At 37.8% G+C, this 17,853-nt stretch overlaps 1 protein-coding gene across 1 annotated transcript in view; it reads right to left on the bottom strand.

The window, feature by feature from the left end:
* LOC115257956 (nidogen-1-like) overlaps positions 1 to 16,672 on the bottom strand; it is a 337,718-nt gene extending 321,046 nt beyond the window's left edge. The window contains exon 1 of the mRNA XM_029857928.2: positions 15,834 to 16,672. Within this exon, the coding sequence (XP_029713788.2) occupies positions 15,834 to 15,885 (52 nt within the window). The 5' untranslated portion in view covers positions 15,886 to 16,672. The remainder of the gene's footprint in view (positions 1 to 15,833) is intronic.
* Positions 16,673 to 17,853: the final 1,181 nt, after the last annotated feature.

The raw sequence follows: 17,853 nt of genomic DNA, 5'->3' as shown, positions 1-17,853 counted from the left end.
TAAAAAGTTTCTTCTATGATATCTCCTGGAGTTCCTCATCGAGTTTGGTAGAAAGAACTTCAGAATGGATCATAGATAAATTCTCGAGGAAGGCCGTAAGGGATCTTCGAAAAAAAATAAAAAGAACTAAATGAGGAATAGTATCCGAAAAAGAAATTTAATAAAGCTCTTCTATAGGAATCGCAAAAGACATTTCTGGAGGGGTTCATAAAGGAACTGTTGAGAAAATCACAAAAGCATCTTGAGGAATTGCAGCTAATCCTCAGGAAATCCTGAAATTTCAGGAATTCATGAAAAAAATGAAGCTCAGGAAGAATGTTAAAAGGATCTACTGAAGGAGTTCCAGACGAAACACCAAGTGTAGAAGAAGCTCTTTGAATGATGCCAGAAGTATTTTATGAACATTCGGAGTGGGACCCAGTGCAAGGATCCCAGAAGATATATTTGGAGTCATCCCAGAAGGATTTCTTAAAAAAAATAGATGCAATTCCATATAGAACTCCTTCAAGAATTTTCGACAGATCCCTTCAGATTCCCTGAAGGAATGTCTGCTAAAAGAAGGAACTCGACGAAGATACCTACAAGAAAATCCAGAAGAAACCCCAGAAAGATAATCCTTGTAGTATCTAAGAAAGAACCTCAAAGTACACTCAGAAGAAATATCAGAGAGAATTCCTCTTGGTTTCAAATCTAATCAGAAACAGTTCACTTTCCAGTTGTACTTGTTTTATTAATTTATGAAGCTTGGTATGTCAAGATTTATGTATCAGCAGAATTTAGCATGCGAACCATCATCCGGGAAAACCCCTAATTAATCCACCTAGCGGTGATGGCGTCTTTCTCGTGCCTTCGAATACCCATTTCAACAATACTCAAGTGACATGTTGATAAATATCGCACTTTTATACGTTTAACAGATATCCATTGCATGGCACCAGAAATCATATCGTTTTTCTGGTTCTTGATATTTGAGCCTTAAACTCTTAAAAACAATAGCCGCAATCTTGAATTTTGAGCCACCATTCTGGATTTATGTGCGGCATCTTGGAAATTCTGGTTCCCATTTTTGGACTACAGACTTCTTCCCCATACTAAATATACCCATATTGCACGGTTATACAGCCTAAAACAGCATTAAACCACCGCCATGTTAAATTTGGAGTCGCCATTTTGGATTTTAGACCATCATCGTGGATATTGTGGTCGCCATTTTTTGACTCCGGAAGTCATCCTCATACCAAATATACCCATATTGCATGGTTTTAGAGACTAAACTCTATTAATTAGCCGCCATCTTGAATTTGAAGCCGCCATCTTGAGTATTCGGCAGCCATCTTGAATTTTAGGCCGACATCGTGCAATTTCAGGTCTCCAGTGTTGATTTCAGCATAAAATTCGTCAACCATGCTAAAAATCACCGCAGTTTGATGGGTCGCATGATGGGGCTTGGTTCAGTGTTGTATACGACCAATTATACCAGTGCTGGTCCAGATCACTGAAATGCTCATAACTCTGGAACGCCTTGACCGATCCGAACCATTTCCAATAGCAAACAATGCGGTGAAATTCCGGCTGGATTCGCGCTATAATCCGAAAAATCGGCCAATGGGAAGTGCCTTAAAAGTAAGTGAACTTTTTTTGCGCACACACATATATACGTACACATATACATACACACATACAGACATCATCTCAATTCGTTGAACTAAGTTGATTGGTAAAGTGACTTGACCTTCCAAGCCTTCTATCGAAAATTCGTTTTTTGAGTGAACATATAGCCTTTCAGTACACTTCGGTGTACGAGAAAGGTATAACCCACCCCACGATATCCCGGAATAATTTCATAACCATGTGTCAAATGACAATTTTTGTTTCTGATATGGAAACTAGAACCAGTACCGGTCATTTCTATGTTAACCTTTTTAAATTCGTCCAGAAACAACAAAAATCCAGAAAGGTCAAGTTGATTTTTTGGGCGATATCTGGTAAACCATAAAAAAATAGTAAAAACTTGTTTTTACAATGTCCAAATTTATGAATACATTTTTTGGATGGCTTGCTAAGGAAATTAAAGAAGAAAAAAATTGAGTGAATTCTGAGTATATTTATGAAAAATGGTGCAAAAAGTCCATAAAGACGCTTTTTGAAACAGAAAGATAGTTTTTGCGAAATCTGCAGACATGGTGTCTGAACCTATTCATGCAAGAATTTGTATCCAAATCAGATAAGATTTTTTTGGCGATTGCCTAAGAATTCTGGAGAAATTCGTAGTTCAATTCAAAATGTTTTTTTTTCCAAAACAACTTCTGACGAAACATTTTCATAATATTCCCAAAGAATTTCTGGTAGATCCATGTAAGGTAGAGTTTAAGCCAGTTTTTCGAGGAATTCTGATGTTATTTTTATCGGAAATCAGATACGTCTGATAAAATTCTTAACAGAATCGATAGAGAAGTCGCATGCGGGTAGAATGTGTGATTTGAAAGGAAAATTTCAAGAAAAAAAAGGGAATTTCTCATAAGAATTACCGATAAAATGTCATGTGAAGTTGTTGGCATTATTTATGCGATATTTGTTTTAAGTTTCTGATGAATTTCTCGAGTGCAGTATCTGCGGAGGCGTTTTAAAAAGTTCCCCTTGGTAAGTTAGCGTAAGACTTTTTAGAAGTGTTGCTTGAGGAATCGCTGGAAAATTTACCGGCTCAATAAATGCATTTTGTTCAAAGTTCAAAGTTGGCAAACGTTTTTATTTTATAAACTATACCAAACATGAAATGTATTAAATCGGTGTGCACCATTAATTTTCCCAAGATTTTGCCATTTTTATTAAACACTAGCTGTCCCGGCAAACGTCGTACTGCCTGCCTACTGTGTTTTTGGACATACAGCTCCATAGGGACGTCCCCGGCGAAGTCATCTGTATGGGAGCCCCCCGTTCCAGAGACCGGAGAGGTCTCATACCAAGCTAGGAACCTTTCCCGGCCCCCAAAATACCCACTAAAAAATTTCACACCGATCGGTTCAGTAGTTTCCGAATGCATAACGGTCAGTCAGACAAACAGACAGAAATTCATTTTTATATATATAGATTTGTTTTGGGTTTAAGCGGTAACTTCACTTCAAACTTTCAATCCTGTCCATTCAGTAAAAAATCCTTATTGAAAAACAGAACATTTTGTCTGCATTAACTCATTTTTTGGATAGATATTCCAAAATAGTTTATCTAGAAGCTCTATAAATAACTCTTTCGAAATCCGTATCATTCAGAAGTACGTCTTCATTTTTTTCCACGACATTGCTTTGAATAGTACCTGAAAAAAAGTTATTATACAGTTTTCGCAACGTATTTCTATAGCTTTGATGCAAAAATTTATAAAAAATGGTTAAGATATTTTTCGGAAATGCAAGGTCATCCAAACTGTCCTTGAGTTCACATATTAAAATATACTCGGATTTGACGGCTACGCAGTCTTGATAAATCAAAATGAGTTGTTATCTAATCCGACGTTTCGACACTTTGGACGGTGCCTTCTTCAGGAGAAATATACGTTTTTCGTTTTTTTTTTGTGGTTTTGCCGTATTCTAACTGTCGGGCGGTACATAACTTCGGTTTTTATAAAACTTATTATTTTTTGGCGCATACACTTTAAGGGGCTGTCCATAAACCACGTGGTCATTTTTTGGGACTTTTCAAACCACCCCCCCCCCCCCGCGTGGTCATTAGTCCATACAAATTTTTGTATTTGTCCATACAAAATGGTCATTGGCCGAAACCCCCCCCCCACCCCCCAATGACCACGTGGTTTATGGACAGCCCCTAAGTTACGAAAAGTGTTTGAACAAAGATCGTCTCCTGTACTGCCATTCAGAACATGCAATCTTCAGAATTTTCTGTTTTCTATTTTGAGTTACGCAATATTACCAACCGTAAGGACTGTATCATGAAGCTGTTCTTTAACTAGAAAGTAATGATACTAACATTTTCTTTGTTAACATGATTGGTTATGTATAATTACTTGATGTAGTAGAAAAATATACTGTAACATGTGTAGATCTGAAGAACTGATATTTGGAGTACTTGGATTGTCCTGGACTATCCCAAAATAATTTTGGAATCGTTTATACAATTATAAAGATCTAATTTCAAATCTAAAGATGGTTCACTATGTGAAGTTGCAATTCATAGTGCAAATAACTATTGTAGCGGCTGAAGTTGTCAACAAATAATCTTCAGGGCAGGTTGGGTGACTTTGAATATCTCAAAATAATTAGGAGATTTACTTATAAGATTAAATAACTGTGTAACCTATGATTATCTGATTATTGAAATGTTTCATTAACTTGCGAATGAAATAATCCAAGATGGCCTTGGTAATTGTGACGTCAGTATAATAATCAATCAGCAATTTACGCTGTTAAGTGAATCCCCAAAATTTTTTGATATCCACTAGTCGATAAATAGTTCCAGCAACCACAGGCACCGTAACTTTTTATAAATAATGTACTATTACGAGCTAGGTTACGAGTGTAGATCTGAACTTCTGAACCAAAAGGCTTAGCTTGATTGGTTTGGAATAACCCAAAAGAAAGTTGGTATGGTTCGTGCAATACCAACGGTTTAAAAGATTTTAGATGGATAATAGTTCATTGCGAAAATTACTACCGTACAAGTTAGACGTCAGGGACTAAATCTTCGGACAGTTTGGACAAACCTGAATGTCACAAAAGTAGGTATGCAAAAATATTAATCAGTCTTACAATAGGTCCAATAATCAAAACTATTTATGCAACGTTTATCTGTAGAACTGAAGTTCTGCTCTTCGGAATAGTTTGACTAGTCTGGAATATCTCAATAGAACTTTGGGATGAATCAAACAATTCCAAGGAGGTCACAGATAATAGTTAGTTATGTGATGTTATCGTTCATAGCGAAAATCACTAATACAATGGTTCTAGATATCAAGGGCTAAACCCCCTTTTAACAGTTTGGACGCTCAATATTTCAACAGCTTTTTTATTTTTTTGAGTGAGTCCAGTAATTTTAGTTGATTCCACTTGCTTATATGATAGAATGAAAATCATGAAACTTTATCAGCAACCAACATTTTTCATGCTTTTGCACGTGCTGATTTCGGAATCGTGTCCCAAAGTAAAATAGGACAGTTTTTGAATATAACAGCTGAAATTCCAGTTTTGCATTATTTCAAAACTTGAAGTTCATTGAAGCATCTTGCGTTGTAGAGAATCAATTTCAAATCTTTTAGCTAGAGATGAAAGCGGAATACTATATCTTTCGGTCATTTGAACACACTTTTTTTCATCAGATTGATTAGATTGGTATTTTCAATGAATATGTAGTACAATCTCATTAAATTTTCGCAAAACATTCAATAAAATTAAGTGAAATGTATATTTTTTCATCGGGAGTTAAGCTGGTTAACTGGTAAGCAAGAGCTGAAATATAACAAGCACTCTGAGAAAGTCATCCAGAAACTGTGTCCGAGCTAGGGAACCACTGCAGCACTGGAGTGAATCGCAATATTATGTAATCCCAGTGCAGTAGTGCACGTGGTGAAGGCGAAGGGCGTCGTCATCGTCGTACGGCATCGACGAGTCAGTTATAGCCGCGTCACCCCCCTCAATTTCCATCAGCAGTCGGGCGACCAACCAACACCACCGCATTTCATTTCCCATGTGGCGCTTTTATTCAGCAGCTAAACAGCGTCGGTCGGAGCCGTTGCAGTATTGCATTGCAATGCAGTGCACGCTGGCTGCGCTGGGCCGAGATGACCAAACGAACCAAGATGGCAAACAAATGATGAGCTGACCGGGTGAATGAGAAGCTGCCTGCTGCTGTCTTGGGTGTCGGTTATTTATTTATATTTTGTTTTATTGCACGACGATGATGGCGGACAACGGTGACCGACGAAGACTCGGGCGTGGCGGTCGGGCTGCGCGGCTACCACGGAGAGGCGTTAGATGAGAGATGCAATTTCCTCTTCTCGGTTGGCGGGTTGAAATTGTTTCGCTTTTTTTTCGCGACTACTGACGACGACGGTGCGATGATGTGCGGAGATAATGGGACTGGCGGACTGCAATTCTCCAAGCAAGTTGGGAATGATTTGATGCCACCACAGCGAGTCGAGTTGAGTCTAGAGTCGATTTCTTCACACTCCATGACGACGACTGTGTGGTACGGAGATGGTCGGTGGTCTTGTCCCATTTTCTGGTGGAAATCTGTGCCGGACGACGACGTGTGGTTGATGTACTGGCTGATGGTTCAAGTGTGTGGACAAATTAACCCATTTCGGGTTGCTTGAGCGGAGCGAACGGTGGCTGATTGAAGCTGAATGGGATTAAAAGTGAAACTCGAAGAGAGTGAGATCTACTTCGTTTCGATTTCAGATCAATTTCGATTTCAAAACAGATAATTGAGTTGATTAGTTGCTGACATAAATTGGTTTCTGTTTTTAAAGGTCTTTCGGTTTCATGGTGTTTTCACTTTTTTCTTATTTAAACAGTAGACCATACATGTTTATAGTTTACAAGCATCAAAATACCAAATCATCGTTAATATAGATGAAGAAGGGTCCATATAGCCGAGGCGATAAACGCACGGGTATTCAGCATGACCATGCTGAGGGTGACGGGTTCAATTCCCGGTCGGTCCAGGATCTTTTCGTAAAGGAAATTTCCTTGACTTCCTTGGGCATAGAGTATCTTCGTGCCTGCCACACGATATACGCATGCAAAATGGTCATTGACAGAGGAAGCTCTCAGTTAGTAACTGTGGAAGTGCTCATAGAACACTAAGCTGAGAAGCAGGCTTTGTCCCAATGAGGACGTTACGCCAAGAAGAGAGAGAGAGAGAGAACCGTGGAGTCTTTGAAGTAATGAACAGAATTCAATTAATTACAAATAGGAATTCATTTTATTCACTGGACATCGAGCACTACATTGTCAAACCCTACCGTTTTGTATGAAAAAACGGCTGGTGTTTTCATTTGTCCGACTATGTGATAATCAAGAATCTTTATCAATATTGCGTTTGTATGTTCATATTTGGCTCTATTTCATTAGTCATAACTGGAACATATTTTGAAAGTAATTTGCCGATGGAAATCCAACGAAAACAAATCAGCACACATCTACAACAGTCAGTGTTCTTTTCATCAGGGCTTTTCAATGAAATTCAGGCTTCTGCATTTTGCCATATTATCATATTGACCCCCCCCCCCGGCTTCAAAGAGTTGAAGAACTGAATTAAAATTAAAATTTTAATAATTATTGGTGCCCGGTGATGTTTTTGAAGATCACTGCAAAGTGTGTAGGAGAGTGGTTTGTTTAAACTATCCTAAACGTACAATGCGGTGCTGTAAGCAATCTATTATGTTGATTAAAGTTATTAAAAATGGTCTAAAAATATTTAAAAAAAAAATGTGATTAAGAAATTAATGCTTTTTTTCATTTTCAGAAAGTTTCTTCGATAACATAAATATTATCCAAATTAGATTTCGGGAAGAAGTTGATTGTCACTATTAGAGATAAAATAACTAATTAAGGTGCCATGACACTGTTTGTCATATTTTCCATTGAAGTCCGACATCCATCAAATTTGCTATGACTTACGTTGTGCTGACCTTTGTTGAATCTGTTTGGCCAAATATTTGTTATGTCTAATGGGACTTTTACCAACAGGTGTTTCATCTGGAATTTCGAGTATTTTTTCTAAATATATTTACGTACAATAGCATGTTATGATTCTCAAGTTTCTAGTCTACCATAGATATTTGTATAAGTCCTTAAATTAATGATGGATAGCCTAAAATATTATGGGATTGTATCTCATGTACTGTCTCCATATATTATAATGTTTGTTCAGATATGGGTGCCAACATTTCAAAAGGGGGTTACTGTATTTGAGAACAACATTTTCTTTCAAATCTTTGGTACATACGTTAATCTTGTCGAACATTCTACTACATTTTCTGGACAGAAAAAAATACTCATCTTTCTGTTAGAGGTCGTAGTTTGAGTTAGATAAAAGGTTTAGTTTTAAAAAGCAGTTACGCTTATTTTGAAATATTGGTGCCGATATAACCATTGCTGCGGGCTAGACCTGTTTTAACTTTTGGTCTGAATTTCTATGAGCGAGGCTGTCACAAAAGTGTCGATTTGTGGTTCACAAAATTTGCGCTAAATCATTAAAAATCTGCGAAATCCGCGACAGGAGCACTCTTGATGAAACTTTTGAAATAATGTATAGCAAACAATTCAGTAGAATTCCTGAAAAAAGTCTTTAGTAAGTTCCATCAAATCTTTCAGCCGAATTTCGTAAAAATTTTCAGAAACTTTTTGAGGAATTAACAAATGAAATTCTGTCAAACTTTTTTGTAAAGATTCATTCAAATAAGGTATGTATTACCTTATTTGAATGAATCTTTTTTTGTTGAAAACTTGAGAAAATCATTAACGCCTGTTACTGATACATTTCAGAAATGGCAAGGATGTGCCAGAAACATCATAAGTATCAATACTTTTTATACGTATTTGCTGAAATTCTTATTTTTTCAGATATATTTTCCGAAGAAACAACCTTTATCAGCGATTTCACCATGAAATTGCACTTGTATAGTGCAATTTCATGGTGAAATCGCTGATAAAGGTTGTTTCTTCGGAAAATATATCTGAAAAAATAAGAATTTCAGCAAATACGTATAAAAAGTATTGATACTTATGATGTTTCTGGCACATCCTTGCCATTTCTGAAATGTATCAGTAACAGGCGTTAATGATTTTCTCAAGTTTTCAACAAAAAAAAATCCTCTGATAATCCTACCAAGAAACATATCAACAATAGCTCTGCTATCAATTCTGTCAATGAATACCCCGATTGGAAATTCAAGAAGAAATTTCACCATGACTTTACAGAAGGAATCATATTTTTCTGATAATTTTACGAAAGCTGTTCACAAAAAAATGGTTCACCTGAAGTTATATTTATATCTGTTTCAGGAATTCTGTCTATTTCATCAGTGCTGATCTGTGAACTGATTCAAGAGAACCCTGCAGGTTTTAAACATATTTTTTAAAGAAACTTGTCATGAATAATATTCTACCCTGACTTTTCTTTAAAGCTTTTTCATTAAATTATTTAAGAGTGCTACCATCAAAATATCCAGGACGCTTTATCTGTAGTTTTATTAGAGTCAGAAATTTCACTGCTTCCACTGCATATACTGTCAAATCAATCAGATTGTTTTTGCACGACACACACAGTCTACCAAAGTGACTTTTTTAAAAAAGGGGATTCAGTTAATTAAACACCATAAATTCAGGCAGACATTTTGTTTGCAAAATCCTACAAAAAACACATATTAGAACCACCAATAAGATGAATTCATTATTTAACAGATATTGCCATAATTTTTCGAATCGCTGCCATTACTCAAAAAGTTCCGTCAAGAATTTTAATTCCACCCAAAATTGTTTCCAAAAAACTGAGCTTGGCTAAGTGCAGAAATTACTTAAAGAATTTTACAAAAAAAAAATCAGAAGAGGATCTTATATGTTTCAACAAGTTGAGGGCTTAGTGCAGTGAAACTAATTTAACAAGCCAAGCTAGGGAGTCTTAACATTGTTTTGCACAATTTCAATCTTCTATTTTCATTAAAAACGCGTGAAATCCACACGAAACCCAAAATCCGCGCATGCTGTAACATCCCTACATGAGCTTAGCAAAGTTTTTTTTTTATAATTTTTTGTGAATTTGATTGTCTCATAGATATTTTATGATTAGGGAATTATGTAAGAACGCAAGAAAGAACGTCATTACGAAATGACGACCATGGATTTGGGTCATAATTGAGGCAATATCCCTTCTACATGGTTTTTTGAGTAACTGCTTACTAATCTAAGGAAATCTGCAAGTGTATTTCAAACATGCTGTGAAAATTTTCAGTTGTGCAAATAGATATTCAATGAAAAATATGTATATTTTGTAAAACAGCTAACTGGAACATTTAGATTCACTGCAGAACGTTCAGTGCTGCACTTGAATCATAAAGAGAAAATAATAATATTTTAATAATTATTTATAAAAGTATCTGCAGTTACAATTTATAATATATTTTTAAAATTTCTGAAAAAAATGATTTATGCGCAACACCTGTTTTTTTATTGTTGTTAAAATTATTTCAAACATTTTTAGGAGAACACATTTGGAAGTATTGCGATCAAGCTGATGGCTTTGAAAATTTGGTTCTACTGGACTTTTCCAAAATATGTCCGAGTTGGAATTGAACTAGATATTAGATTAGTAGTGTGACTTCGTAGCCGTGCATCTAGTGTCACCAAGCATTTAGTCGCATCAAACTGTACAGTAGGCTGCGTTTTATTAAAAAAAAATGATTTTTTCATGTGAAGTTTAGGACAATTTTCTAGCAGTTTTTCCCAAAACCAGATATTATGCATAATATATAGGGATATGGGAAACAGTGAAGAACTGTCTCAAAAAAAAACAAAAAAAAATCCTTGCATTTCGAACATGAACATATTTTTTAATTTCAGTACACTCTAAAAATTTAAGTCTTAGGCTTCTATATGATTATTAAGAATAAATGTTTCAAATGCCCGAAATTATGCATGAAAACAATCCAAATTGGGCGAAAATCATTATTTTTCTTGTAAAATTCGTGTTTAGGGCCTATATAGCCGAGGCGGTAAACGCACGGGTATTCGACATGACCATGCTTAGGGTGACGGGTTCGGTTCCCGGTCGGTCCAGGATCTTTTCGTAAAGGAAATTTCCTTGACTTCCTTGGGCATAGAGTATCTTCGTGCCTGCCACACGATATATGCATGCAAAATGGTCATTGACAGAGGAAGCTCTCAGTTAATAACTGTGGAAGTGCTCATAGAACACTAAGCTGAGAAGCAGGCTTTGTCCCAATGAGGACGTTACGCCAAGAAGCGAGAGAGAGAGAAAATACGTGTATTTGGAAGGTTTTGATATTTATCCATGTTAAAACCATTTTGTAAAGGCACAGTTTATTCACAGCATTCTTAGGCATTTGGATCTACAAAAGTACGCCAAAAGATTTGAAATTGGCCAGCGGTAAAAAAGTGGTTGGACCCTTAAGTTATTATATTATGTAAAAAGAAGAAAAAAAAAATAAAATCTCAAAAACTCATATTCCACTTGACTTTGGAAAATTTAAGTATTTTACAAGTTTATTCGAAAACCAATTTCAGAGATTCATAATAAAATATTGAACATCGGTTGAAAATTTAAAAATTTATAGTACTTAAAATAAAAGCACTTTTTTATTACTTGGAAATTCAACTTTGACACAAACTCAGAGGATTCCTTTTTTTGTCATTTGAATCCAGGTTTTACAACTTTTGAAAAATTAACCGCAGCCCTTTTTATAGTGTACAGTGTAAGTTGTATGTCAGTAGGTTATATCACATTTATGGCAAGACTCTATTCCCCTTTTTGAAATTAAAGAAATATAATATCATTGTAAAAGTCTAACTCCCAAAACCTCAAAAATACAAAAAATGAAAAACTTCTGATAGTTTGTTGTTTTTTTTTTTTATTTTGCTGGTGTTTTTCAACTGGAAATAGTATTTTTTGTAGATTCTGGCATTCTCAGTCTAGGAAATTCAAACGATTAAATTTGCATTGTCTGACGTTTCGGACAAGTATTTGGCCTTTTTTAAGGGTTGTTTGTAGCTTCTTGTATCTTTACACATAGTTTTAGGTATTTTTTAAAAGATATATTGGGGGTACATATACACTTCTTCACTCTGTACAGAGTGAATTGATGAATGTGAAGAAGTGCTCATGTACCCCCCAAAATATTTAAACAATTTACCTCAAACCTATATGTCAAAGATACAAGAACAAACAAACTGTGGCACTAATGATAAAAATAAAGAAACGATAGACAGCTTTACCCTTGAGAAAAATCATTTTTTTTACTGTTTTTATGTAATCCGTCATGATGGCCTCCTGAATCAATTTGACTTTGAAAGTTACTCGGGATTACAGCTTTGACTGTATTGAACAGGAATTCAATTTTTAGAGAAATTTTCAGTCGGAGGCTGATTGATTTCTTCAACCTATCAATGCTAGAGCATAGGGCCTGTACTCGAAAAAAAAAATGCACCACAGAAAATAGTGTATAAGTTTTGATTGAACGCATCCATACAGCTTATTTTTTGAACAGTTACAGTATAGCATGTGTAGATGATGCCATGAAAATTTCATAAAAAATGGTAAATTGTTGGCCAAGATATCGCGGACGCAAACAATGTGATTTTTTGAATTTTGTGCAAACGAAGATTAGAAAAATAACTTTTTACTCTTTTAGCTCTTGAGCCGGAAATACTCAACCGTTTTCGATGAAATTTGTTCTGTAGGTAAAGTATGCACAAGGAAACATTATGAGGTTTTCGTTCAATTTGATCTGATCTATAAAAAGTTGTGATCGTATATGTTGCCAAATGTCGCAATAATCAAACATGTTTTCTTCATTGTGACATTCAATATGTTCTAACTTTGCAAGAGCTCATCCAAATCGTCTCAAAATTTGACTGAGAACAGCTGTCAAATTTTGATAAGAATCGGCGCAGTATGGACAGTTCTACAGTCCAAATAGTACACACGGACCTTAACATTGTTAAAAAAATGCAAAAATCTACTCTGACGCGGTTTGAGTATTGACTTCTAGAAAAAAATGTGCCGAATCGATGTTGATGAAATTTTTACCAAATAATATGTATTAAATCGGGAACTTACAGTCAAATTTTCAGACGTTTTTACAAACTAACAGCAAAGTTATAGCCAAAACCATTTTCTACAGTGATGCACAAAATTCAAAAAATCACATTTTTTGCATCTGCGATATTTTTGTCAATACTTTTCCGATTTTTATGAAATTTTCATGGCATTATCTACACATACTATATAATAACTGTTCAAAAAATGCGTTCAATCAAAAGTTGTACACTATTTTCAGTGGGGCATTTTTTTCGAGTACAGGCCTTAGTGTGTATGACGTATGGAAATGCAAATGAATAATTTATGCTAGCTCTCAAATCACTAACAAAAGTTTATAGCACAGCCGTAGGGTAGAAGCATTAGTTTTGGCCAGTCGGGTGGTTTGGCCATAGTTGGATATTGAGCCTGTTGCGATCTAAATCAGCAAAAATTATTTTTAAACACTAGATCCTAATATAACATGATGATTAAAGCTTTGAAAACCATAGAATTTAATTACAAAAATCAATAAAAAAAACATTTTCCCTAAAAAAAATCAGCTCCTATACGTCAATTTTGGCCAGGGTGCTTTCAATTTGGCCACTCCCATAAGAAATACACGTGATTGGCCAAAATAGAAATCAATCTTGAGAATTTGGCCAAAAATGATGCAGTGATTTTTATTTTGGCCAGTGTCACTTTTAATGCAAAAATCAAGTACATGTTGATTTATGCATTTTTCCTATGAATTATAAATTGAAACCTTTTATTTGACACATTGGTAGTTTACGTAGGATTATTGGTAATTTTTATCAAAATAATTTCCCTTAGACTGCCCAAAACCGGTGCCAACCGGCGAAAAGTATAGCAAATACATGATGAGTGTGAAACGTACGATTCTTAGTCGGCCTAGGAACTTTTCGTAATTGGTATTTCCTTGACTTCCTTGAGCATAGAGTATCTTCGCACCTGCCACACGCATGCAGAATGGGCTTTGGCAGAGAAAACTAACTGTAGAAGTGCTCATATACCACCGAATTGAGAAGCTGGTTTTGTCTCAGCTGGGACGTTACACCTCCAAGAAGAAGAACATTACGAGAGGATCGTTTCCCATTTGTTCAACAATTGTTAATTTCTTTGTTATTTTTTTTAATAAACTTCAGTGATTAAAAATGCTTTACTAAATCAGATGTATGCAACTGTTACAACATTTAGTTCACGACATCGGCTTTCAGTCTTTGGAGCGGTCAGAACTAGAGAATGTTTTCTACGCCCAACGTTTCGATTGTTTATTGAATCTTTTTCAAAAACAAAACTTTTCTAATCCTTGAGAAAGATTGAATTAACAATCGAAATGTTGGGCATACAAAACATGCAAAACATGCTGTAGCTCTGACCACTTCAAAGATTGAAAGCCGATAAAGTTTTCCAGTATTCCATATGAAATTCCACCAAAAAATCTTTCAAAGGTTCCTTAACAAATTCCGTAGGGCTTTCCCGCCAGAAATTCCTACCACAATTTTCTTGAACTCGTAAAAAAATCACCATAAACGATTCCAGAACTTAAAAAAAATTCTATCGAGGATTTACAAAAAAAATCTCAGTACTGTATCCACTGATTTCAACCGGTGCAACCCCACATTGATATTTTAACATTTAGCTGGTTAGTCTTAGTCACATAGTTTGTTCAATTTATCACCCTACCGTCCATATGGTACATGGTACACTTAAGGCATGCTTTAACATATATGCAAATATCTTGGATCTGAATCTGTATTTTCATCTACAGATATTACATGCGCAATATTTCCTTTTTGTGAAAAATCATGTGGCTCAATCGAAATAATTGAAATAATTGAACCACAACTAATTCTCTTCAACAGATATACAATCTCGATTGAGCGTAACAAAAACAGTAGCTACTAGCAGAGCATCATCAGATGCATCGGACACGTATGAATCACATGCTGTTTCTCACGTTGATTTATTACGATGAAAACACATTTAGAAAATTACGTTCATTCAAAGCTACTTTACAGTAATAGCAGGCGACTTCAATGCACCAGCAAGCGACGAACCCTCATAACGCATTCATAACTCGAAGCTCGAGAGTGCAATTAAAAATTCACGCAAAGCCATTCAAAAGTGACACAAATCCACTCGGACCATCGATATGATTTGAATTACTATTAATACTGTGTGGGTAGAGATAGAAGTTACAACAGCACCGCGAATAAAATATAATGACGTCTAATGCCACTGAGACTGCCCACCGCCAGCCATACTCTAACAACAGCAGCTTGGCAGAGCTACTGCAACACAGAGCGCCATCCAAACGCGAAAAACCCGTTTTAACAATCCCCAAGTTGGAGCGGCCTACGCTACGTTCAAATCAGTGAAACGTCTGTTGAATATTTAAGTGCATTGTGCAGAGAAATTGAAGGTTGTTTTGTTCAGCTTGTTCCAAACCTCTACGGACGGTAGCATCCATCCTTTGATAAATCCATTCGAATAAACACTTCCATCAATGGAGTTTGTCACTTTTATGGCCGCAGCTGCGAGTATATCTTCACACAATCGAAAATTTTCTCATGATCAACCAATCACGCACTGTCAAACCATTTGCATAATTCCGTCACTAAAATACACAAAATGATGTCATAGGAATTTTCGGTTTCGATCATCCCTCAATCCAGTCGAACATGCACTCCTATTGGGTGATTCTTCTTGGTGGTTTCAGTTTCACAAGTTTTCGCAAATGGTCTTCATTCTTCGCACATTTATTGAATTCCGTAACATTTTCCAATCCTTCGGCAAAGTGTCATCGCGTCCAAGACTCGTTAATCACCCATCTCCTCTCCAGTGCTAATTGGCTCGATCACACTTTGGTAGCACCCCAATCACACCTCGTCTGTCGGCACATTGCGCAACTTTTTTCGAATATCTTTCCAGCCGACACCATTCTCTTGCTTGTTTCTTCAAATTGCCCACATTGCGGCACTCGAAAATATTGACCAAAAAAAAAAAAAAAGCGAAACCAAAAACTCTACATGCAATTTAGCAATTACCGAATTTTCTTCTGTTGCGTCCCACTGCTTCACTCCATCGATCAACGGCCATCTGCAGCCTCGCGATGCGATGTTCCACACAATTCGGCGCACTCGCACTCCTTCGAACTCTCGACCTCTCACGACCACGGTTTGTCACTTTCCGAAGCACTTCTGATGGTTTGACATTTCATAAACATTTTCGCACTGCACAAAATGCTTCAAAGTAGCACCATCTGGGAAGGGGCCTTCTGCAGCGGCATCCTGCCTTCCATATTTCGTAGAGCACAATTTATTTTTCCTATCTTATTGAATATTTTCAACACAAACACACCCAACAACGAACATGGGAGTTGGAGACAGGCGTCGTTGAAGTCAGCACAACCAGCGCAGCGCGGTTGCAGCGCACACAATACGACACTTGGCAGCTCTAGGCGATCTAGGCTTGCCGTCCACGTTCCCAATTTTAGCACATTTGTAGCGCTTTTCTGCCTTCTTTCCAGCGGACTTCGCTCCAAACCGAAAAACTGCACAACTTAACAAAGTTAAAACCAGCAGAAAAAGACACAAGCGACACGACGACGCGAACGGTCTTTCCTCCTTTTGGTCTTCTCGGTCGGGGTCTAAACTCTGGGCAGTTTGGAACTCGGGGAGGAAGAAAGGCACACAGCAGCAGCAGTAGCAGCAGAAAAAGGGAAAAAATCTGACGATCGAATCGCGAAAGCGCTCCTCACAGGTACGCCTATCTCGTTGAGGTGCCGCGAAGAAACTGAAGAGTCGAGAGCGAACGTCGATCGAGCGAGGTTGCACCAGTCAGTGGCGTAAAACCTTGCACGACGACGAAATCTCCTCCACACCCCTTTCTACACCAGGCGCGCCCGGTGCCCGTTTCTCATCCGCTTCCAGCTCCAGGGTTCCAAGAAGAGCGCAACAAGCGACCTGGCCGGAGTCAACAAGCCAAGATCGTTTTCTTCGTCCGCTGCGCTGCTGCCGCGAGATCGCCGGGCTTTTCACGGCACTGCAGCGCGAGAGATGACGCGAGAGATGCCGAGAGAGCGCAAGAGAGCACACCTTCGCGGAGCACACCTGAGAAAACGTCGATCACCTCGCAGAGAGCCGCTCTCATCGAGAGATAAACCTTGCAAATCGCCTTTTGTTGAGAATTTTGTCGCGCATCTCAATTGAAAGAAACATTGTTTTTACGGGGGTGCCAGCCAGCCAGACCCGGACCGATTCGTCGAGAGAGCTCTGCACTAGCAATCGACGACGATCAGCTCGTCGTCGGGGTGCGTGTGTGGGTTCAAACGCCAAGTTCAGCGGCGACGACGGTGATTGCTACATTTAATCCCAACCGTAGGAGATCGCGAACGTGTGCTCGCGCGCGCCCGCGAGTGACAGTTACAAGGTCTTTCGACTTCGGGGTTCACCATCACCGCCACCACGCGCAGAGTAGAGTGCGAAGGAGTGTTAACTTGTTTGCTGCGCACGGAAACACGGCTGGCTCGGCTTGGCAATCTTATCCTGTTTGGACGGTGGTGGGTGAGCTGTTTCGCGATCGAAGTTCCCTACACTATAAATGTAGCTATTGTGGGTGGGTGGGTTGTCCAATGATGGGGCTTTCCGATGGCGACCGACGACGACGACGGCGACGACGACAACGGCGACGACGACAACGACGACGACGACGACCTACCTACGCGCATGCGGGCTCTGACTTGGTAGACGCGCTGACAGTGATAACCTTTACCGGGCATGGCATATTAAGCGGAGAAAAAGTTTGCTCGCGATCGCGACAGTCAGCGCGCCGTGGAGTGACATTTATGCGGGATCTTAGGCTCGGGCCCCGGGCTGAGAATGGTAGGAAATGTGAGTTATTGGTCTGCAACTGAATCATGTCGAGACAGAAACTAATTAATCTGATGAATGTTACTAGCGGGGGAGAAATGTTTTGCAGTCGCTTTGTTGGTTGTGGGGTTTATTGAACAATTTATTTGTTCAGAGCAGAAAATAGGTTCGTCGCTTGTGGTTTCAATCAGATCGT

The sequence above is a fragment of the Aedes albopictus genome, chromosome 2 (assembly GCF_035046485.1).
Source record: "Aedes albopictus strain Foshan chromosome 2, AalbF5, whole genome shotgun sequence".
NCBI lineage: Eukaryota > Metazoa > Arthropoda > Insecta > Diptera > Culicidae > Aedes > Aedes albopictus.
This window is presented reverse-complemented; position numbering and strand designations above follow the sequence as displayed.